Source organism: Ranitomeya imitator, chromosome 3, assembly GCF_032444005.1.
Source record: "Ranitomeya imitator isolate aRanImi1 chromosome 3, aRanImi1.pri, whole genome shotgun sequence".
NCBI lineage: Eukaryota > Metazoa > Chordata > Amphibia > Anura > Dendrobatidae > Ranitomeya > Ranitomeya imitator.
The window spans coordinates 396,836,341-396,860,021 of NC_091284.1; the positions used below are offsets into that span (position 1 = coordinate 396,836,341).

General features: G+C 45.8%; 1 protein-coding gene across 6 annotated transcripts in view; it reads right to left on the minus strand.

Annotated features, from left to right (window-relative positions):
- Positions 1-8,120: 8,120 nt before the first annotated feature.
- The window catches only part of TMEM39B (transmembrane protein 39B), a 37,035-nt gene continuing 21,474 nt past the window's right edge, over positions 8,121-23,681 (minus strand). For 4 of the 6 annotated variants that reach the window (XM_069757017.1, XM_069757020.1, XM_069757018.1 and 1 more), the window contains 2 exons: positions 22,923-23,043; positions 8,121-8,445 (listed from right to left, as the gene is read on the minus strand). In XM_069757017.1, coding sequence (XP_069613118.1) covers positions 8,209-8,445; positions 22,923-23,043 — 358 coding nt within the window. In that variant the 3' untranslated portion in view covers positions 8,121-8,208. Of the gene's footprint in view, positions 8,446-8,661; positions 8,778-22,922; positions 23,044-23,681 lie in introns of all 6 variants that reach the window. The other 2 variants (XR_011319285.1, XR_011319286.1) reach the window with 1 other exon arrangement.

The window sequence follows — 23,681 nt, forward strand, 5'->3', positions numbered from 1 at the left end:
TTTTGATGCAATGTCTCGGCAACCAATGATCAGATCGCCTCTATATAGATTTACTCACTTGCTATGAGTGCCGACCACTGAGTGGCGCTCACAGCAAGCCAGCACTGACAACCATTGAGGTCTCCAGGAGACCTCCGGTTGTCATGCCAACACACCAGTGACCCGCGATCACGTGACGGGGGTCACCGGAGTGCTTCTTTCCGGCACGATTGCCGGAAGCATTTGTTAAATGCCGCTATTGCACCAACAGTTATCTCCTCACCCAGCGTCTTACTTATGGTTTTGTAGCTCATTCCAGCATCGTGCAGGTCTATGATCTTGTCCCTGACATCCTTATAAAGCTCTTTGGTCTTGCCCATGTTGTAAAGGTTAGTCTGACAGTTTGAGTCTATGAACAGGAGTCTTTTAGAAAAGGTGACTATGTAGAACAGCTGTCTTTAATGTAGGTAACGAGTTGATTATGAGTGTCTAACTGGTCTGTAGGAGCCAGAACTCTTAATGGTTGGTAGATCAAATACTATATAATGTGATTTTCTGGATTTTAATTTTGATATTCCATCTCTCAATGTTAAAATTATCCTACCCTTAAAATTATAGATATATCTCTATCTCATTTTAAATTGCTTTTGCTAATTTTTTTTTTCTCGGGGTCATTACAGATGTAAGATATAAATAAAATACTTCAAGGATTATTTCCAAAATTAAAGCGGTCTTATAATAATGTACACGTTTATTCATTTATGCTAAAATGACAATGTTCCCTGATTTGAAAATAATCAGCCCTACTCAGCCAAACATGCCCCAGTAGATTCCATTTACCTTCCTTCCCAGTCGCCATTGTAATGGTCCTGTGGTAGTTACAGTACTCCTGGTTATCATGTGCAGTATAGTGTCTCAACTGACTGCCAGCATAGCCCTGGATTGTCTGTGGAACAGAGCTGTACCTGTGAGGGATGTCTTGGGAAAGGCTGTAGCTTCCTTCATTTCAGTGCAGAGCTCAAACTAGGAATCAGTAGTTTGAATGTGTACTGGTAACCAAGGGGAGAGATATACTGCAGGATTGGGGCTGTATATAGAGGGGCTAAGGCTACTTTCACACTAGCGTCGCACGACGCAATGCGTCGTGGCGACGTATGCTGTGAAAGCGCAGCACAACGGGGGCAGCGGATGCAGTTTTACAACGCATCTGCTGCCCCATTGTGAGCTCCGGGGAGGAGGGGCCGGAATTCCGGCCGAGCATGCGCGGTCGGAAATGGCGGACACAACGCACCAAAAAACTTTACATGCAACTTTTTTTGGTGCCAACGGTCCACCACATCACAACGCAACCGTCGCGTGACGGTTGCGATGTGTGGCAATGCGTCGCTAATACAAGCCTATGGAGAAAAAATCCGCACCCTGCAGACAGCTTTGCAGGATGCGTTTTTTCTGCAAAACGACGCATTGCGACGTGCGTCGTACGACGCTAGTGTGAAAGTAGCCTAAGATAAGTTGCGCTGTTTGTTGCCTAATGCTGACCGATCAATGACAAGTGCTGCTCTTTTTAAGCACATGACAGAAGATAATCATCTGCCATATACATCAACAGAGCAACATTTGCAGTTTCACATCACTGATCTGTCAGCGGGAGGCAAACAACTCTGCACTGCCTAGTTATAACTTGCTAAATTGTGGAGTGCAGGAGAGGCAAGCGCTGCTATAAACCAGCTAACAATGATGGAAGAAATACACAGGCTGCTATGCTGAGGCAGAATTAAAAGAAATTTGTCAGGCAGGGTTCTATACTGGAGCAGTGATTGTACAAAAGCAGGTGGTTAATTTTACATTTAGTTTAGCTTGATAATTCAAAGTGGAGCTAGTTGAGGAGCACACAAGAGGGGGGAGGCTGCAGCATTAAGGATAAGCAAATGTTGAAAAATATAGTGTTAGTAGATAAGAATAGTACTGCCCATTAAGCTACCGTATATACTCGAGTATAAGCCGACCCGAGTATAAGCCGACCCCCCTAATTTGGCCACAAAAAACTGGGAAAACTTATTGACTCGAGTATAAGCCTAGGGTGGAAATGCAGCATTTACCGGTGAATTTCAAAAATAAAAATAGATCATTATTTCCCCATAGCTGTGCCATATAGTGCTCTGCACCGTTCATGATTGTCCCATAGCTGTGCCCCATATAGTGCTCTGCACCGTTCATTATTTCCCTATAGCTGTGCCCCATATAGTGCTCTGCACCGTTCATTATTTCCCTACAGCTGTGCCCCATATAGTGCTCTGCACCGTTCATTATTTCCCTATAGCTGTGTCCCATATAGTGCTCTGCACCGTTCATTATTTCCCTATAGCTGTGCCCCATATAGTGCTCTGCACCGTTCATTATTGCCCTATAGCTGTGCCCCATACAGTGCTCTGCACCGTTCATAGTTCCCCATAGAAAGCTCTGCCATTGCCGCTGCAGTAAAAAAAAAAAAAAAAAAACATACTCACCTCTCGTCCCGACGTCTCTGCATTGACTTATCAGGCAGAGGGCGCCGCGCACACTATATGCGTCATCGCGCCCTCTGACCTGAACAGTCAGAGCGCAGACGCCGAGAAGATGGAGCGGCGCCGGGAAGATGCAGCGGCGCCCGGCGGCTGGAACGCGGACAGGTGAATATTACATACTTACCTGGTCCCGACGTCCGGCTCCCTCTGCCTGTCACAGCTGGTCTTCGGTGCCGCAGCTTCTTTCTCTAATCAGCAGTCACCGGCACCGCTGATGAGAGAAATGAATAGGCGGCTCCACCCCTATGGGAGGTGGAGCCGCTTATTCATTTCTCTAATGAGCGGTCCCACGTGACCGCTGAACAGGGGAAGAGCTGCAGCACCGAAGACCGTGGGACGGCAGGGACAGCGCCAGGATCGCTGGGACTAGGTAAGTATGCCTCAGCGCCCTCACCCGCCGACCCTGCCTTGACTCGAGAATAAGCCGAGAGGGGCACTTTCAGCCCAAAAATTTGGGCTGAAAATCTCGGCTTATACGGTATGTGAAGTTGCAAGTACAGAGGGGCAGATAAAAAATAATAATTAATAATAATAATAAAAAAAAAGACACCAAAAATACAAGAAAGAAAAGTTACTGTTAATACACAGACTAAGGCCTCTTTCACACTTCAGTTGTTTGGCGTCAGTCACTACCGACATAGTGACAGATCCGTCACAATTGTTGAGAAAACTGTTCTAACGGATCCGTTTTTTTGACGGATCCGTTACTTGGGGGTTGTCTGGGAAAAGTATCTACTTTTTGGAGCATGTGCAATTGAAAAAACGGATTGGGGCGACGGATCCGCCGAAAAAACGGTTGCGGCGGATCCGTTGCCCATAGGCGGCCATTCTATGGAATGGCGGACGCGACGGATCCGTCGCGATCCGCCATTTCGGCGTTGACAAAAAACGTTTCAATGTCCGTCTATTTTCAGAAAACGTCCGCCAGATTTCGACGGATCCGTCGCATGGCGGATGGAACGGATGACCATCCGTCACAATCCGTCGCTAATGCAAGTCTATGGGAAAATAACGGATCCGTCAAAAAAAATTGACGGATCCGTTATTTGAGGAAAATGGCGGTTTTAGACGGACGCCAAACAACTGAAGTGTGAAAGAGGCCTAAGCCCAACATAAGTATACATTTACTGTGCTTTGTGGAAAAAGACACCATTGTTGAAATAACCCTTCAATAGGGAAAAGTGGTGGCTTAAGTTTCGAGAACTCAATGTGTTTTTTTTTTAACTTTCTCTCACTATGGGACAAAGGCTAGTTTCACACTAGCATTCGGCAGGGCTGCGGATGGCAGCCTTCTTCCTGGTAAGCCCCACCCACATTTGCATGTGTCCTGCGTACCCTATCTTTAACCCCTTTACCCCCAAGGGTGGTTTGCACGTCAATGACCAGGCCAATTTTTACAATTCTGACCACTGTCCCTTTATGAGGTTATAACTCCGAAACGCTTCAACGGATCCTGGTGATTCTGACATTGTGTTCTCGTGACATATTGTACTTCATGATAGTGGTAAAATTTATTTGATAGTACCTGCGTTTATTTGTGAAAAAAACGGAAATTTGGCGAAAATTTTGAAAATTTCGCAATTTTCAAACTTTGAATTTTTATGCAATTAAATCACAGAGATATGTCACACAAAATACTTAATAAGTAACATTTCCCACATGTCTCCTTTACATCAGCATAATTTTGGAACCAAATTTTTTTTTTGTTAGGGAGTTATAAGGGTTAAAAGTTGACCAGCAATTTCTCATTTTTACAACACCATTTTTTTTTTAGGGACCACGTCTCATTTGAAGTCATTTTGAGGGGTCTATATGATAGAAAATGCCCAAGTGTGACACCATTCTAAAAACTACACCCCTCAAGGTGCTCAAAACCACATTCAAGAAGTTTATTAACCCTTCAGGTGTTTAATAGGAATTTTTGGAATGTTTAAATAAAAATGAACATTTAACTTTTTTACACAAAAAATTTACTTCAGCTCCAATTTGTTTTATTTTACCAAGGGTAACAGGAGAAAATGGACCCCAAAAGTTGTTGTCCAATTTGTCCTGAGTACGCTGATACCCCATATGTGGCAGTAAACCACTGTTTGGGCGCATGGGAGAGCTCGGAAGGGAAGGAGCGCCGTTTGACTTTTCAATGCAAAATTGACAGGAATTGAGATGGGACGCCATGTTGCGTTTGGAGAGCCCCTGATGTGCCTAAACATTGAAACCCCCCACAAGTGACACCATTTTGGAAAGTAGACCCCCTAAGGAACTTATCTAGAGGTGTGGTGAGCACTTTGACCCACCAAGTGCTTCAAAGAAGTTTATAATGCAGAGCCATAAAAATAAAACAAAATTTTTTTCCCACAAAAATTATTTTTTAGCCCCCAGTTTTGTATTTTTCCAAGGTTAGCAGGAGAAATTGGACCCTAAATGTTGTTGTCCAATTTGTCCTGAGTACGCTGATACCCGATATGTGGGGGGGAACCACCGTTTGGGCGCATGGGAGGGCTCGGAAGGGAAGGAGCATCATTTGGAATGCAGACTTAGATGGATTGGTCTGCAGGCGTCACATTGCGTTTGCAGAGCCCCTAATGTACCTAAACAGTAGAAACCCCCCACAAGTGACCCCATATTGGAAACTAGACCCCTCAATGAACTTATCTAGATGTGTTGTGAGAACTTTGAACCCCCAAGTGTTTCACTACAGTTTATAACGCAGAGCCGTGAAAATAAAAAATCTTTTTGTTTTCCCACAAAAATTATTTTTTAGCCCCCAGTTTTGTATTTTCCCAAGGGTAACAGGAGAAATTGGTCCACAAAAGTTGTTGTCCTATTTGTCCTGAGTACGCTGATACCCCATATGTTGGGGTAAACCCCTGTTTGGGCACACAGGAGAGCTCGGAAGGGAAGGAGCACCGTTTTACTTTTTCAACGCAGAATTGGCTGGAATTGAGATCGGACGCCATGTCGTGTTTGGAGAGCCCCTGATGTGACGAAACCGTGGAAACCCCCCCAATTATAACTGAAACCCTAATCTAAACACACCCCTAACCCTAATTCCAACGGTAACCCTAACCACAACTCTAACCCTGACACACCCCTAACCCTAATCCCAATCCTATTCCCAACTGTAAATGTAATCTAAACCCTAACCCTAACTTTAGCCCCAACCCCAACTGTAGCCCCAACCCTAACTGTAGCCCCAACCCTAACTGTAGCCCTAACCCTAGCTCTAACCCTAGCTCTAACCCTAACCCTAACCATAGCCCTAATCCTAGCCCTAACCCTAACCCTAATGGGAAAATGGAAATAAATACATTTTTTTTTATTTTTCCCTAACTAAGGGGGTGATGAAGGGGGCTTTGATTTACTTTTATAGCGAGTTTTTTAGCGGATTTTTATGATTGGCAGCCGTCACATACTGAAAGACCCTTTTTATTGCAAAAAATATTTTTTTGCAATACCACATTTTGAGAGCTATAATTTTTCCATATTTTGGTCCAGAGTCATGTGAGGTCTTGTTTTTTGCGGGACGAGTTGACGTTTTTATTGAAAACATTTTCGGGCACGTGACATTTTTTGATCGCTTTTTATTCCGATTTTTGTGAGGAAGAATGACCAAAAACCAGCTATTCATGAATTTCTATTGGGGGAGGCGTTTATACCGTTCCGTGTTTGGTAAAATTGATAAATCAGTTTTATTCTTCGGGTCAGTACGATTACAGCGATACCTCATTTATATCATTTTTTTATGGTTTGGCGCTTTTATACGATAAAAACTATTTTACAGAAAAAATAATTATTTTTGCATCGCTTTATTCTCAGGACTATAACTTTTTTATTTTTTTGCTGATGATGCTGTATGGCGGCTCGTTTTTTGCGGGACAATATGACGCTTTCAGCGGTACCATGGTTATTTATATCTGTCCTTTTGATCGCGTGTTATTCCACTTTTTGTTCGGCGGTATGATAATAAAGCGTTGTTTTTTGCCTCGTTTTTTTTCTTACGGTGTTTACTGAAGGGGTTAACTAGTAGGACAGTTTTATAGGTCGGGTCGTTACGGACGCGGCAATACTAAATATGTGTACTTTTATTGGTTTTTTTTTATTATTTAGATGAAGAAATGTATTTATGGGAATAATATATATATTTTTTTTCATTATTTTGGAATATTTTTTTTTATTTTTACACATTTTGAAATTTTTTTTTAAACTTTTTTACATTGTCCCAGGGGGGGACATCACAGATCAGTGATCTGACAGTGTGCACAGCACTCTGTCAGATCACTGATCTGACATGCAGCGCTGCAGCCTTCACAGTGCCTGCTCTGAGCAGGCTCTGTGAAGCCACCTCCCTCCCTGCAGGACCCGGATCCGCGGCCATCTTGGATCCAGGGCTGGAGGAAGCAGGGAGGGAGGCGAGACCCTCGCAGCAACGTGATCACATCGCGTTGCTGCGGGGGGCTCAGGGAAGCCCGCAGGGAGCCCCCTCCCTGCGGGAAGCTTCCCTATACCGCCAGCACATCGCGATCATGTTTGATCGCGGTGTGCCAGGGGTTAATGTGCCGGGGGCGGTCCGTGACCGCTCCTGGCACATAGTGCCGGATGTCAGCTGCGATAAGCAGCTGACACTCGGCCGCGCTCCCCCCGTGAGCGCGGCCGATCGGCTATGACGTACTATCCCGTCCAGGGTCAGATAAGCCCAGGGCACCTCGACGGGATAGTACGTCTAAGGTCACAGAGGGGTTAACATTGGGTACACAGGCCATGCAGATGTATGTGGATGCGTCTTTTTGAAGCTGCGCCGACTGCAATATGTTGCGTTTGATGTAGGTCAGCGCAGCGTAAAAACGACGCATGCGGAGGCATCTACATACATCCAAAAGGCCTGCGTATCCAATGCTAAAGATAGGGTACGCAGGAAGCATGCAGAGGTAGGCGGGGCTGAAGGAAGAGGTGTGGCAGTGGGCAGGGATTAACGGAGGAAGAAGGCTTTCATCTGCAGCCATGCCAAACGAAATCTGAAACCAGCCTTAAACATACAGTTTATTATATAGCTGGTATTCTACATTGCAATTCTTTCAGGAGGGTAGTATAGACTTCAGATCACTGAAAATTGACAGCTATAATGTACTGCTATACTTCTGTATCAGGCTATGTGCACATGTTGCGGATTTTGATGCGTTTCCGCAGCGTGTTTGGACGTGCGGAGTTGCATCAAATCCGCAGTGAAGTACAGTAACAATGATAGTCAATGGGAATTTGAGAATTGCTGTGCACGTGCTGCGGAAAAATCTGCACAGAATTCTTTGTGCGGAAATGCAATGTGTCTGCACCCATTGACTATACATCGAGTAAGGCAAATCTGCACATCAAAAAACGCAAGACAATGCGCAACGTGTGCACATAACTGACATAATGCTCTGTAAGGTTTTCACACCGATATGAAATAGTAGACAGGAACCTTCTGCTGGCAGGAACTAATAGGCTGACACTTGCTACTACAAGTGCAGGCTCAACTTCTCAGCTCATACCAAGCTTGTACAGCATCTTGCCATCTTGTGAAAGAGACCACACACACACAGCTTAAGAGTAAAAAAATATGCTTTTGTTTTAATTACATAGGGAAACAAAGCAATTGTAACAAAAATACAGAGCTTTGGTGTAGGAAGAGTCAGTTCATTTTCTGTTCAGAGTCCGAGGCCCCAGTATATGAATATGCTTTCCCCAAGACAATCCGGTCACGAAGCAGCTTGAAAAAGGCATAGTAATTACTGAAAAGTATGAGGGCTAGAGAAATGGTATGATGCCATTTCTCTGACGATAAAAGGGAATATAGTTGGTAGAAGATGAGAAATGCTTCCAGCGTTGTTAAAATGTTCAAAACTCGCAGTGGATTACTGAAGAAAAACTGGTGGAAGGAAAAAACAAAATAGTGAAAACACATTAAAAATAGATTTTTTTCTTCATTTGAAGGTTCACTGCCTAAGATCTTAATGCTTAAAAGCGCATAAAAAGATTATCCATGTAAAGACTGTCATCATGGGCACTGCAGTCCTACATCTATGACATCACATTAAATTAAAAGAGAACACATAGATGTTAGTACCATGTTAAAGAGTCTTACTTTTAAAATCATTCATACCCTAGGGGCAATATATGGGAAGAAGCACTTGTTTGAAGTCGGGGAGCAGAAGGAAATTTCTACTTTCTGGAGCTGTGCCTTTGTGAGAGAAAGGGGAGCTACAAGTGACAGCAGGGAGAAAGAACACAGGGTTATCAAACTGCCACCCCCCATCTGTACTATCTTCCAGTGACTTAACAAGTGAGCTATACATTGTCAGACAGACTACCCCACCAACTAGTCACAGAACGTGCACTCAGGGTTGGGGGTGCTCCGTGTGCATCGTTTGCCCCATCATACAGTGCTGGTCGGTTGGCGTAAATCAACCCTTAGTAAATATATGCATGTCTAGGCATTCAGAAAAATTGCCTGTATCAATAATGCACAGTTTATATCCTGTTTTCAGGAGGTGCTTAGCAAACCTTTACTCGAGTCAAACAATTAGCCACATTATGGATTTTTCAATTTGATACAAAATGGCATAAAGGCTTGCAGACACTTTCACTAAAAACACCGTAATCATATTGTATAAGAATATACTTAAAACAATGCTAGAGGTGCTGTTTTTGGTTCAACAGTACTATCAAAAAGCAGAATACAAAAAGTCTAATGTACCCAATTATGGTACAAAAACTACAGCTGGTTCAGCAAAAAATAAAACTCAAAACTATCAAGAGAAAAATATTTTTTCATAACTTTTTTTTATAAACGTTTTCAACTTTATTTTTCAAGCAAATAAAAAAAATATATATTTTAAATAAATAAGGTCATAATTACTAAAAAGTGTGTGCGCGCGCGTGCGTACACATCTAATTTTTTTTCCCTTCATAATTCATTTTGCTTACGCTTATATCACCTCCGCAAAGGCATGCATGAAAAAAAAAAAAAAAAAAAGATTCATAGGTACTACTGATGAGCGAGTATACTCGTTGCTCGGGTTTGCCTGAGCACGCTCGGGTGACCTCCGGGTATTTGTGACTGCTCGGAGGTATAGTTTAGTTTTCATCGCTTCAGTTGCATGATTTACGGCTTCCAAATACGCTGAATACATGTGAGGAATGCCTGTTTATTAGGGAATTCTCACATGTATTCAGCTTATCTGGAACCCATAAATCATGCAACTGAGGCGATGAAAACTATATCTCCGAGCAATAACAAATATTCGGAGGTCACCCGAGCAATGAGTACACTCGCTCATCACTAATAGGTACCCCAAAATGGAACCAAAGAAAACTACATCTTGTCAAACAACCCACATAGTTCAGTAGACCTAAAAATGGTAACCTTATGGCTCATACACTGTTTTGGGGAAAAAAAAAAAATATATATATATATTTTTATCAAAAGTTTTAAAACTGCATAAATTTGATATCTCCATAATCATACAGTATACAGCAGGAGTATACTGCTTGCAGATGGAGATGTCCTCCTAAGTTCACATTACATTGAAAGCAGCAGGCCAGTGCTACTTAACAGATTTATACATACCTGAAATGCAGCAATTGACTAAGATACCACTAAGTCTAGAATAGAGATCTATCTGGTATCTCTGGGTCTGGACAAAAATAATAATTAAAAAAAAAAAAAAATTTCCAGCGCATACCGATACATGAGATCATATACAAAAAAAATGTGCAAAGTACTATATTAAAAGTCACTTATTAAATGCAAAAGAATATAGGGATTTTTGTGTTACCTTAAAATCCTTTTCTCCGAGGCGCTCGTTGGGGGACACAGGACTGTGGGTGTATGCTTCTGCCGCCAGGAGGCTGACACTAAGTAAACTTGAAAAAAAGTTCGCTCCTCCGTCATATACACCCTGACACTGGCTAACAGAGAATCCAGTTTGGTGCAAAAGCAGTAGGAGAACAAAACACAAAAAATAATATAACAGCATAAATACAGAAAACTTATGTCTAGAAAAAGTCCTACTGACTGATAAAATCAGATATAGCCAAAACAGCCATCAGGCTACCAGGGAGGGAGCCATGTCCCCCAATGAGCGTCTCTGAGAACAGGATTTTACGGTGAGTAACACAGAAATCCCTATTTCTCCTTTGCCTCATTGGGGGACACAGGACTGCGGGATGTCCCAAAGCAGTCCTTGCGAGGGAAGTTTACTCACCAGTAAAAATTAACCAGATAATGGTTGCCTTATAAGTGCGTCACCGCCGCATGAAGAATCCTTCTTCCCAGACTTGCATCTGCAGAGATCTGGGAGTGGACGTTATAATGCATGGCAAAGGTATGCAAACTAAACCAGGTTGCAGCCTTGCAAACCTGTTCTGCTGAGGCCTGATGCCGAATCGCTCTAGTGGAGTGAGCTTTGATTCCAGCCGGAACTATCAAGCCCTTGGCGCGATAAGCCTCCTGAATGGCTGCAGGAATCCACCTGGCTAGGGTAGATTTTGAGGCCGCGCATCCCTTCCTGTGCCCGCCGGGCAAAAAGAAGGAAGAACTATATCCTCATTAATGTGGAACGAGGAAACAACCTTCGGCAAAAAGGAAGGTGCTGGTCTAATTACTACCTTGTCCTGATGAAAACGTAGAAAGGGAGTATGACAGGAGAGGGCTGCCAGTTCTGATACCCGCCTTATGGAAGTTATGGCCACCAAAAATACGACTTTCCAAGAAAGGAAAGTCAAGGAAATATCTTGAAAAGGCTCAAAGGGAGCCTCCTGCAAGGCCCTTAAGACCAAATTAAGGTCCCAAGCTTCCAAAGGAGTTTTATAAGGAGGTACCTTATGAGCGACTCCCTGAAAAAAAGTCCTAACCTGACGGTTAGTAGCAATCCTACGCTGAAAAAGGACCGATAAGGCTGAAATCTGCCTTTTAAGAGTACATGGAGCAAGCCCTGAATCCAGTCCTGCTTGGAGAATGGGTAGAATATTAGGGATGGAAAAACGCAGAGGAGGCAGCCCGCGCTCACAACACCAAAAAAGAAAAACTTTCCAAGTGTGATAAATTCTGGCCGAAAAGGGTTTACGTGCACTGATCATGGTATCTGCTACCTCTTGGGAGAATCCTGCCTGAGTTAAAACCCAAGATTTAATGGCCAGGCCATCAAACGTAGGACCCCTGAGTTCTGGTGGTAAATAGGCCCTTGAGATAGAAGATCTGGACAATCGGGGAGCCGCCATGGAACCCCGGCGAGAAGCTGTACTAGGTCCGCATACCAGGTTCGCATACCAGGTTCGCCGCGGCCAATCCGGGGCGATCAGAATAGCAGGCGCTCCTTCTGACTTGATCTTCTTGATTACCCTCGGGAGCAGCGCCAGAGGAGGGAACAGATGGGAGAGATGAAATTGGTTCCAAGTCAGTACTAGCGCATCCACGGCGATTGCCTGTGGATCTCGGTACCGGGAGACAAATCTGGGTACCTTGGCATTCCACTTGGAAGCCATTAGATCCACATCCGGAGTCCTCCATAGATGGCATATTTGCTGAAATACCTCAGGATGGAGAGACCATTCCCCGGACGCCAGACCCCGACGGCTGAGGAAATCTGCTGCCCAGTTCTCTTCGCCCGGAATGTGGACTGCTGAAATCACCGAGTGATTCCTCTCGGCCCAGGACAGTATTTGCTTTACCTCCTGCATGGCTGCCTTGCTGCGGGTGCCCCCCTGATGATTTATGTAGGCCACGGCTGTGGCGTTGTCCGATTGAATTCGGACAGGGCGACCCGCCAGAAGATGGTGGAAAAAATGCAAAGCAAAGCTAGTCGAACTGCCCGAATCTCTAAGAGATTGATGGGGAGATCTAATTCCTGAGGAGACCTACGCCCCTGAGCTGTGTGGTGAAAAAACACTGCTCCCCACCCCAGGAGACTGGCATCTGTTGTAACCACCAGCCAATTGGTTGGGAGAAAGGGTTTCCCCCCCAGTAGGGACGAGCTGCTTAACCACCATGACAGAGCCTGCCTGATCTGGGGAGACAACAGAAATCTGCTGTTGAGAGAGAGTGGATTCCTGTTCCATACTGCTAAGATTGCGTGTTGAAGAGGTCGAAGGTGAAGCTGTGCAAATGGTACTGCTTCTATAGCTGCAACCATCCTTCCTAACACCCTCATGCAGGACGGGATCGTATGAGGGTATGGTTGCTGAAGATTCCTCACTTCCTGCTGAAGGGTTAGGACCTTGTCCCGGGGAAGGATTGACAGGGCTTGAAAGGTGTCGAAAATCATGCCTAGAAATGAAATCCTCCGAGATGGTTCTAGGGACGACTTCCTTAAATTTACTAGCCAACCCAGACGAGAAAGGGTGTCTAGAGCAATGCTGACATTTTCCTTGCAAGCATGAAAGGTCGGCCCCTTGATGAGAAGATCGTCCAGATATGGCAAGACTACTATGCCTGAAGAGTGCAGAATGGACACCACAGTTGACATGACTTTCGTGAACACCCTGGGGGCGGGGGCCAGCCCGAAGGGTAAAGCCATGAACTGGAAATGTAGGTTGTTTAAAGCAAACCTGAGAAACCTTTGATGAGGAGGAAAAATGGGAATATGTAGGTAGGCATCCTGAATGTCTATTGAGGCAAGAACTCTCCCTTTTCCATTGAAGCAATCACTGACCGAAGAGATTCCATCCGAAAGTGACAAACGCGGACAAACCTGTTTAAGTGTTTCAGATCTAGGATAGGCCTTACTGTTCCGTCCTTTTTGGGGATTACAAAAAGATTGGAATAAAATCCTTGAAACCTTTCCTCCCTTGGAACAGGAGAAATGACTAAGCTGAGACGAAGGGACTCTATGGAATTGTACAGGTCTTGTCGATGGGACTCGGACCCGGGAAGACGGGATGGGAAGAACCTGGGAGGAGGCTGACAGACCAGCTCTATCTTGTAACCTGAAGATACTAGCTCTCCCACCCACCGGTCGTGGATTACTTGAAGCCAGACCTGGCGAAACAAAAGTAGACGTCCGCCTACTCTGTTGGAGACACTCCGAGGAGGCCTCCAGTCACTTGGCCGAAAACCTTTGAGTCCTAGCTCCTCTGGATCTAGTTGACTGGGAACGCATTCTTCCCCACTGGTTGGCCGTATAAGAGATCCGAACGTCTCAGTCCTGATTGGGCCGACCCTGCACAGCAGCGCCCGATGCTGGGTGCCATCTAGCATTACGAAAGGGTCTGAAACGGGCCTGAAATTGGTGACGAAAAGGCGGTCTAATCCTCTGCTGAGGAAGGAACTTACTCTTTCCTCCTGTGGAGTCAGAAATAAGCTGATCCAGCTTCTCTCCGAATAAGCGACCCCTCTGATATGGTAGGGTTGTAAGAGACTTTTTAGAGGTAGAGTCTGCCCGCCATGTTCTTAACCAGAGAGCCCTTCTAATAGCGATAGCATTTGCCGCAGCCGAAGAGGCACAGTCTGCCGCATCTAAGGATGCAGTAATCAGATAGCTACCAGCAAGAGCTATCTGAGATGACATTTCCGCCAACTCTGCTGGCAAATCACCTTCTTGAAGAGCCTTTGTTAAAGACTGACCAAGACATCATAGCCTTAGCAACCCAAGTTGCCGCAAAGGAAGAAAAAAGTGCCAAACTTGAAGCCTCAAAAACGGAACGAGCCATGCTCTCTATAAGACGATCCGTAGGGTTCTTAATCGAAGAGCCATTAGGGAGAGATAGCAATGAGGCTAAACGGGACACCGGAGGATCTATAGAAGGATTTTCTGCCCATTTACTAGACAGCTCAGCAGCAAAGGGGTACTTAACCTTCAAGGCTATTTGCCCTGAAAAACACTTGTCCGGGTGTTCCCGGTTACGCCGAATCAAGTCCTCAAACTCAGGCTGCCATCACACTAGCAGTATTTGGTCAGTATTTTACATCAGTATTTGTAAGCCAAAACCAGGAGTGGAACAATTAGAGGAAAAAGCCGGATTACTCACCGGTAATACTCTTTTAGTGAGTCCACGACAGCACCCCACTGGAGAGAGGGATCCGCCCCGCAGGAACAGGAAACCTACCGAGAAATAAAAGGGGGCGGTCCGCCTCTCCTCCTCAGTTTTGATTTCAGAGTACCCGGAGGACTGCCAGTATTAGGCAAATATAATTTATTTCATTTTCAAACATATTTGCTCATATATGATTAAAAGAATTTTACTCAATAGTAAGTACTATATTAATATAGGGAGGGATATAAGAGGGTGCTGTCGTGGACTCACTAAAAGAGTATTACCGGTGAGTAATCCGGCTTTTTCCCTTTCGCCACGACAGCACCCCACTGGAGAGCTTACAGAGACCATCACCTAGGGGGGGACCACCGTGCTGAGGACAGTCCTGCCAAAGTCTAGGTCAGAAGTTGACGATAGGTCAAGCCTATAGTGATTATAGAATGTAGAGGGATTTGACCAAGTTGCCGCCTTACATATAGTCTCAATTGGGACCTCTCCCCTTTCTGCCCAGGTGGATGCCATAGCTCTGGTAGAGTGCGCCGTTATGCCTTCCGGAGGGTTTTCTTTACTCGCGGAATAGGCCAGTCTGATAGACTCTCTGATCCACCGGGATAACGTGCTTTTCGTTATTCCATGACCCTTCTTGTGACCCTGGAAGGAAATAAACAGAGCCCTACACTGTCGCCAGCTACAGGTTCTTTCAATGTACTTTAACACTACTCTTTTAACATCTAGAGTGTGGTACTTTTGTTCTTCAGGAGTGGAAGGATTACTGAAGAAAGTGGGCAAGATTATTTCCTGAGACCTATGGAATGTCAGCTACTTTGGGAAGGTAGGAAGGGTCTGGTTTAAGGACCAACTTATCCTGAAAAGTTAGCAGGAAAGGTGGATCTATAGAGAGTGCTTGGATGTCACCGATTCTCCTAGCTGAAGTCAGTGCTACCAAGAGGGCTGTTTTTAGTGATAGGATCTTGATTGGTATTGAATCTATTGGTTCGAATGGAGAGTCTGTTAGGGCTTGTAAAACTAAGTTTAGATCCCAGGGAGGAACTCTAGGTATATTAACTGGATTTATCCGTTCACAGGCTGTAATAAATCGGGATACCCATCTATTCCCCGCAATGTTATGGCCATAGAGAGCTCCTAGTGCTGAAACATGAACTTTTAAGGTGTTTGCAGTTAAACCTAGTTCTCTCCCTTTTTGAAGAAATTCCAGGATAGACTGTATTGGAATTTCTGACGTGTTTGAAGATGTATGGAATTGTAAGAATTTCTTCCATATTTTTGTGTAAATTTTTGTAGTGGAAGGTTTTCTACTCTGGAGGAGCGTGTTTATCAATCCCTCCGAGAACCCCCTTGATTTTTGCATCTGCCTCTCAAATTCCAGGCCGTGAGATGTAGACTGTCCACTTGAGGGTGGAAAAACGAACCCTGGAAGAGAAGACTGGGTGTTGAGGGGAGGACCCAAGGATCTGAGATCGACATGGTTTGCAGCCACGAGAACCATGGTCTCTTGGGCCAGAATGGAGCTATTAGTATCACCCTCGCTCCTTCGGTTCTGATTTTGCGAATGACTTGGGGCAGCAGTATGATCGGTGGAAAAGCATATGCTAGACTGAACTGCCAAGGGGCTTGTAGAGCGTCCAGAATGTCCGGATGATCCGCTAGAGATAGGGAGGCAAATTTCCGGACTTTTCTGTTTCTCCTTGTGGCGAAGAGATCTATTTGAGGTTGACCCCATAGGGATACTATATCTCGAAAAATCTGCTGGTTTAGGCACCACTCTCCTTGTTTCAAGGTGTGTCGACTTAAGAAGTCCGCCTGCTGGTTGTTTTCCCCTCTTATGTGCAGTGCAGTAAGGGATGTTAGGTGACTTTCTGCTAGATTCAGGATTTCTGTAGCAGAAGACATCAGAGTCTCTGATCGCGTGCCTCCTTGCCTGTTTAGATACGCCACTGTGGTGGTGTTGTCGGAAAGGATTCTGACGTCCTTCCCTCGTAGCTGTGGGAGAAAATGGCATAGGGCATATTTTACTGCATTTAATTCTTTAACATTAGAGGAGTAGCAGCTTTCCTCCATGTTCCAAAGCCCTTGGCAAAAATCATTCCCCATATGAGCGCCCCATCCATGAGGACTGGCGTCCGTGGTTATGGTATGAGATGGCGTTATTATCCATGGAACACCACTCATTAAATGATCTGAATTCAGCCACCACTTTAAGGAAGTTAAAACTTCATGAGATAAGGTTATTTTCACATTTAGGTGACCAGATAACCGTCTATCTTCTTGTAAAATCTGCTGTTGCAGTGTACGGGTATGATGTTGAGCCCATTTTACCGCAGGTATACAAGAAATAAGAGATCCTAGTAAGGACATAGCTTGTCTTAGGGATATACGTGGATTGTTTATCGCCGCTAGGACTTTGTGTTTGATCAGTAGTATTTTTACCTGAGGCAGGAGACACTTGAGATATGGAGTCTAGATGGAACCCCAAGAACGCCTGGCAGGATAGCGGAGTGAGTCTGGATTTGTTGGTATTGATTATCCAGCCTAGATCCTGTAGAGAGGAAATTGCATGAGCCAAACGATCAGCACATTGAGTAACTGAATTTCCAATGACCAAAAAGTCATCCAGATATGGAACAATTAAGGTTTCTTTCTGGCGAAGGTAGGCCATCACCTCTAGCATTATCTTGGTGAAGATCCTCTGTGCTGTTGAAAGGCCGAAGGGCATGGCTGTATACTGGAAATGATGAATTTCGCCGTTGATTGTCACTGCTACTCTGAGGTACTTTTGGTATCTGTCATGGATAGGGAGATAATAATAAGCATCTTTTAAATCAATGCCCCCCATCATACAGTTTGGAAAGAGGAGTTTTATAGTGGATCTAATGGATTCCATCTTAAATGTATGGTTTTTGACAAATGAATTGAGCTTTTTAAGGTTTATGATGGTCCTGAAAGAACCGTCGGGTTTAGAAATCAGGAATAAGGGAGAGTAGAATCCTCTGCCTTCCTGTCCCTCGGGAACTTGGACTAAAACCCGCTTTGATAATAGGGTTTGAATTTCTAGCTCTAGAGCCTGCTGTTGTGCGGGCGAGCTGAGGGATGTTATAATATATGACTCGTGGGGAACACGAGAGAATTTTAGTTTAATTCCATCTCGGATGATGTTTAAGACCCACGAGCTAGATGTTATTTTGTACCATTGGGTGGCGAAAAACTTTAGTCTGCCCCCTACTGGTATATCCTCAGAATTTATTGTCTTTTGGGGGGTTGGGTCTTCTAAACATGGTACCTCTTTGCCTGTCCTCTTTAGCAGTCCATGTTGTAGACCTATCCGTTTGCCTCCTTTTACCAAATGGTCTCCTCTTAAAGGCTCTCCTGTAAAAGGGAATAGAGGAATCAGGGAAAGCTTTCTTCCTGTCCTTTGCCTTTTTGAGTATCTCATCTAAGGTTTTACCAAAGAGGTACTCACCCTCACATGGGATTGCGCATATTTTAGATTTAGACTGCGCGTCCCCCTTCCAACTTTTCATCCAAAGTGCGCGTCTTGCATTGTTCACAAGACCTGCGGATCTCGCTGCTAACCGAAGAGAGTCGGCAGATGCGTCCGCCATAAAAGCTGCTGCTCCACGTATTAAGGGGATGGCTGCTCGAAGTTTCTCTCTCGAGATTTTATTTTCGATCTGCTGGTCCAACTGATCAATCCAAATGATCATTGACCGGGCAGCGCAGGTGCTGGCTACTGCAGGTTTAAAGATTCCTGTAGCTGCCTCCCAAGATCGCTTAAGGGATGATTCAGCTTTGCGATCTAATGGGTCGACCAGAAGTCCCGCATCCTCCACAGGCAGAGTGGATTGCTTGGAGGTAGAAGCTACGGCTGCATCGACCTTAGGGACTTTGGTCCATGTAAGGAGCTCCTCATCACTAAACGGATATTTACGTTTAGACGCGGAGGGTAAAAAGCTTCTTTGATCCTGCTTCTCCCACTCTCTTTTAATTAATGCTTTCACCGCTGGTATAACCGGAAAACATCTCCTCTTTCTCTCTGCCAAACCCGCAAACATAATTTCCTGCGTGGTTTGCGCACCCTTTACCTCCTCACAACCCATGGTATTGCGGATTGATTTTACCAAGTTGTCCACACTGTCTAAGGGGAAACATGAACGACCCTCGATTTCTGAGGAAGATGATGATGATGATGACGATAGGGAGGCTTCTGACAGTACCGTGTGGTCACTTTCGGAGTCTGACATAAGTGTTGGTCTTTTGGACTTAGCTTTACGCGGTTTTTCCTGGGTCATATTTTTTAGTTCCTCCCTAATAATGGCCCGTAAGTCCGTAACGGACACGGTCGCTCCCTGAGTTGTTTCCTCAAAACAGTCTGTGCACAGTTTTTTGGGGTATGAGTCCGGAAGGGGCTGGCTACACAAGGCACATTCCTTATGTTTCGTTTTTTGTCGCTTTTTAGACTGGGCGTAATAAGTAGCGAGAGAGAGAGAAAAGAGAAATAGGGAGACAGCGTCAGCTTAATAGGCAGAGTTTAAACACTCACCCAGTGAAGCGAATAGTACCGGATCAGAAGGCCGAGATCCTGTTCTGGAACCGTCACTCTTACGAGCGGACTCCGAGGATCCTTTGGTGTGATCTTTGGTGGGGGGCCCTGGATCTCCAGCTGTGGGGTCCATGGCACCTGGGGATGACATCTCTGCATCGCCGCATTATTGTTTCTGGGCGTTTTTAAATAGTGCGCCTTTTTTTTTTTTCCCTCTCCCGCTGCGCAATGCCGCTGGCTCCCCCACCCCAGATCCGGCCTAGGCGCCCCGGAAGTGACTCCTTCAGTTCTGGGGTAGCCAGTATTGCGGCGGTCGGCGCATGCGCGGTCCGGGACTCAGCGCCGGACCGCAATGGAGGTTCTCTTACCCGCTCCTGGCCGCGCCGCTCGCAGGAGAGAACGCCGGGCGGCCCTCCCCGGACCCGGCCGTCTGCTCCATCCACCAGCTGAGGAGGGAGCCGTCTAGCGGAACTCCCCCGACGCTGCTTCTGAGCTGCAGCCCCTGCCGTTCTCACGGACACCGCACAGGCGGCATGCTAGCCCAGGTATGTTGATCCTGTCGTTCCTGGATTGTTCCCGCAGGAACAGGAAACCTAAACTGAGGAGGAGAGGCGGACCGCCCCCTTTTATTTCTCGGTAGGTTTCCTGCTCCTGCGGGGCGGATCCCTCTCTCCAGTGGGGTGCTGTCGTGGCGAAAGGGAAAAGTATAATAGAAACATATGCACCACTTCTGCATTTATCACCCACTCCTGGTTTTGGCTTACAAATACTGATGTAAAATACTGACCAAATACTGCTAGTGTGACGGCAGCCTCAGGGTGAGAGGAAAAAACCCTATCAGCCCGTTTAAATGAGACTTTGTGATCTGAGGATGAGGCGAGCTCGTCCTTTATCCCCAGGGACTGATTGACAGCCTCAATCAGGCTATCTACAGACTCCTGAAACCCAGGATTCTCAAAATTACTCCTCTGACTCATGGTCTGTCTCAACTTCCCCGCTCTCTGCAGGGGAAGGAGAACATAATACGGAGCTCCAGGATGCAGAAGCACCTGAGGGCCTGGGTGACACTGTGCGAATCCGCTTTCCACGCCTCTGCCTAGTGCGGGCACGGCCCCTGCAGCCCGAAGGCTCCTGAAACCCCGAGGCCCTCTCCGAGACAGAAGGACTGCTGGCCCTGACCGCCGGGGTCTGAAGGGATTTGATTGCTTCAGTTAGGGACACCATGGATTGCGACAAGGACGTGACCCATTCCGGTGGAGCTGCCCCAGCATCTGCTTGAGGGGCAAGAGCCGGAGAGATTGCTGGAGAGCTGGCAAGGGGGGGCTCCTGGGTGCGTTCAGAGTCGCAGGCCTCGCTGAGACGATTGCTCTGGGCGTGCGGGAAAGCAGCACGACAAGCCACACAAACGGTATATAAGACAGTGTGAGTTTTAACCCTTCTAGACATAGTGATCTGTAACAAACTATACCCAGGGCCTGAGACTGGGGAAAAAAAAATAATGCTTCTGCCAGCTGGAGGGAGAAGCACTTACCCCAGTCCTGTGTCCCCACGATTACAGCGCCGGAAAAGAACGCACGATGCGGAGCCAAAAGAGCTCACCTTTATGCCCAGCCGACCTCAAAGGGAGGGACCGCCATGATGCGGTGCGGCCTGTAGTAGGACTGAAAGCCGGGGCCTCGATTTTCCCTTGGAGAGGGAAGGAAAGACGGAACCGGAAGTAGATGCACCGGAGGGGGTGGGGCCTCACAGCGCGGTCTGCTGGGCGGAAGTCCAGGTCTGAACGACCCGGAAGTGCATGCTGGATGCCAGGCCGGAGCCTGAAGCCTCTGGAAGGCTGCGGCGCCGGCCGTACCGCCACCGCAGCGTCGGCCACGACCGAAGTGGTGCCGAAGGTACCGCACCACCACGGCGCCGGGAGCACCGCACCGCCGTGGCGCAGGAAAAATACCGCGGCAGCTGCCGCACAGCGCCGAGAACACCGTACCGCATTCGCAAAAACCGCCTGGAGGAACCCACAGCGCCAGGTAAATAAGCATCTAAGATGCATTGTGCGCCCTGTCAGGAGCCCCCCTTTTTGCCCAACGTATATCCAGCGGGGGGAGGCAAATGACGGTGCAGGAACCTTAACTCCATTATCTGCTCAGGATAAGGAGAGGGACCGTCCACCACCCCACCTAACACCGCAGCAGAGGTGTAGGAATAGGGGACACACACGAACATCAAAGGGCACCTGTACAGCCTAGGGTCTAAATACCTCAGGGTGGTCAGGGCCAAGTCCGGTGAGGGATCCCACGTCGCGGGAAAGGATACGTGGAGGAACTCACACGTGCTTGCCCATTGTTGGTTTGGGGAGATCGGACCCTCAAAAGTGTCCGTCGCCCCCTCAATCCATAGATGTAGTGATGAAAAAATGGCCCAAAGGATCCGGGACCCAGTGATGTGCCTCCTTGAGACACTAAGTATGAACTGGATTCTCTCGAAGCCAGTGTCAGGGTGTATACGACGGAGGAGGAGCTAACTTTTTTTCAAGTTTACTTAGTGTCAGGCTCCTGGTGGCAGAAGCATACATCCACAGTCCTGTGTCCCCCAATGAGGCGAAGGAGAAATAAAAGAATTGTAAATGATGGGTGGGTGATGTATGGCAATAAGCCAAAAGGTGGCACCAAAACTCAGCCAGATCTACAAATGGTATATACAGCATACAGAAAATGAGTAAGGCTAATGGAATTACATAACAGTCAATGAGAGATAAATGTAAAAAATAATCTACATACTACATTAAAGTGATATAGTGCAATAACATATCAAATGAAAACAGTACAACAGGACATGAAGATTAATGCCACAAGACTAAATAGTTAGCTAATGTATGCATGGACGAATATAAACAGTCATTTACCTAGGTTGATCGAGGGTACCACTTCCCCAAGTGAGACCCTCATTCAACCTATGCGTATGCTGTATATACCTTTGTAGGCCTGGTTGAGCTTTGGCGCCACCTCTTGGCATGCTGCCATACATCACACGCCCACCATTGCAATTCTTTTTTTGTTCTTAGCATTTAATAAAAAAGTGACTTAATATAGTTCTTTCTGCGCTTTTTTTAATATATGATCTCATTATCTGATTTATAGTTGGGACACAGACAACTTTCAGAAAACTACAAGCTAACACTCACTATACAAGTCAAGGCTGATCTCTAAGGTAGCAGGAGACAAATCTGTACGTATCTCCTTATTCATAGATCAAGCTGCAATATTAACATTCAGACTAAGCAGTGCATAAAGCAGATCGAGAGGCTGGGAAAGGGAGAACCTGACAGGCTGACAAATGATTAACCTGTAGAATGTAAGAGCCCACAAGGGCAGGGTCCTCTTCCCTCTACCAGTCTGTCATTGTTAGTTTGCTTACTGTAAGTGATATTTGTATTTTGATGTAACCCCTTTTCATGTACAGCACCATGGATTCAATGGTGCTATATAAATAAATAATAATAATAACCAGTAACTGAGAATTTCTATTGCAGTTACAATGAGTGAAAATGAAAGCAGGCAACCCCCCTCAAGCCTCCACAACCACTTCTCGTCACTGATCATGCAGAGCAGGGCCACATGAGAAACAACTGTGATGTGATCACCCACAGACTGCTCTAAAGGATACTGAAGCATGGGAACTGTGACAGGATGTGCACATTAATAGACCGGGCATAGGTGATGTAAGGAAACCCTTTGAGTACAGATGGCTCTTTTTTTTGGACATTAGAAACGCGTCTCTTTTAATAAAAGACTCCAAGACAAATTAATAGGAGAACTTACATGGAACCGAAAATGAGACATATCAGAAGGAATCGCCACATTATAGTGACCAACCGCTTTGTAGACATTCTTGTTGTGTTTTACCAGCACTCCCTGGGGCCACATGCACTCCTCCATCCACCTGCAAAACAGACTTTATTTTACCACAATCTGTGTTCCCCATCAGTATGCCTTTGTATTAGAGGAATAATGCATTTAGGCATGCAAGAACATTTATCTATAAAAAACAGTCCCGTATGCACATTTACTCCATACATATGCAAATTTAAGGGGATTTCCACTATTGGACCCCAAACAAGTCCTGTAATGTAAAATGTACATCGCACTCATCGTCCCCAGGCTCGGCACTGCGCCGGTCTTGTTTTGGCTACAGCGGTGATGTCACGTAGGCATGGCGTGACAACGCAGTAACCCATTTGTAAACTTGTGCGGTCTTCAATAAACGGACACCGAGCTCAATGGTGTGAATTGTCGGCGTGACATCACCGCTGCAACCAAAACAAAGATCAATTTGGGGGAAACTTTTCTAAAAGTAGAAAATTCCTTAATGATACTGCAATTTTTAACCAAAGGTCCCCCAGCCATAAACTAGTCATTGGGGTACCCTACATATAACCGACATAGGCAAAGAAGCCATTCTATCTTGCTGGAGAACATCGGAAGAATTACTTGGAGCCTAAATGTAATACATCAGTTAGTTTGTACATCAACACTACTAAAAGGGGCCACAATTGTACAAGTCCTCTTCAATATACGAAC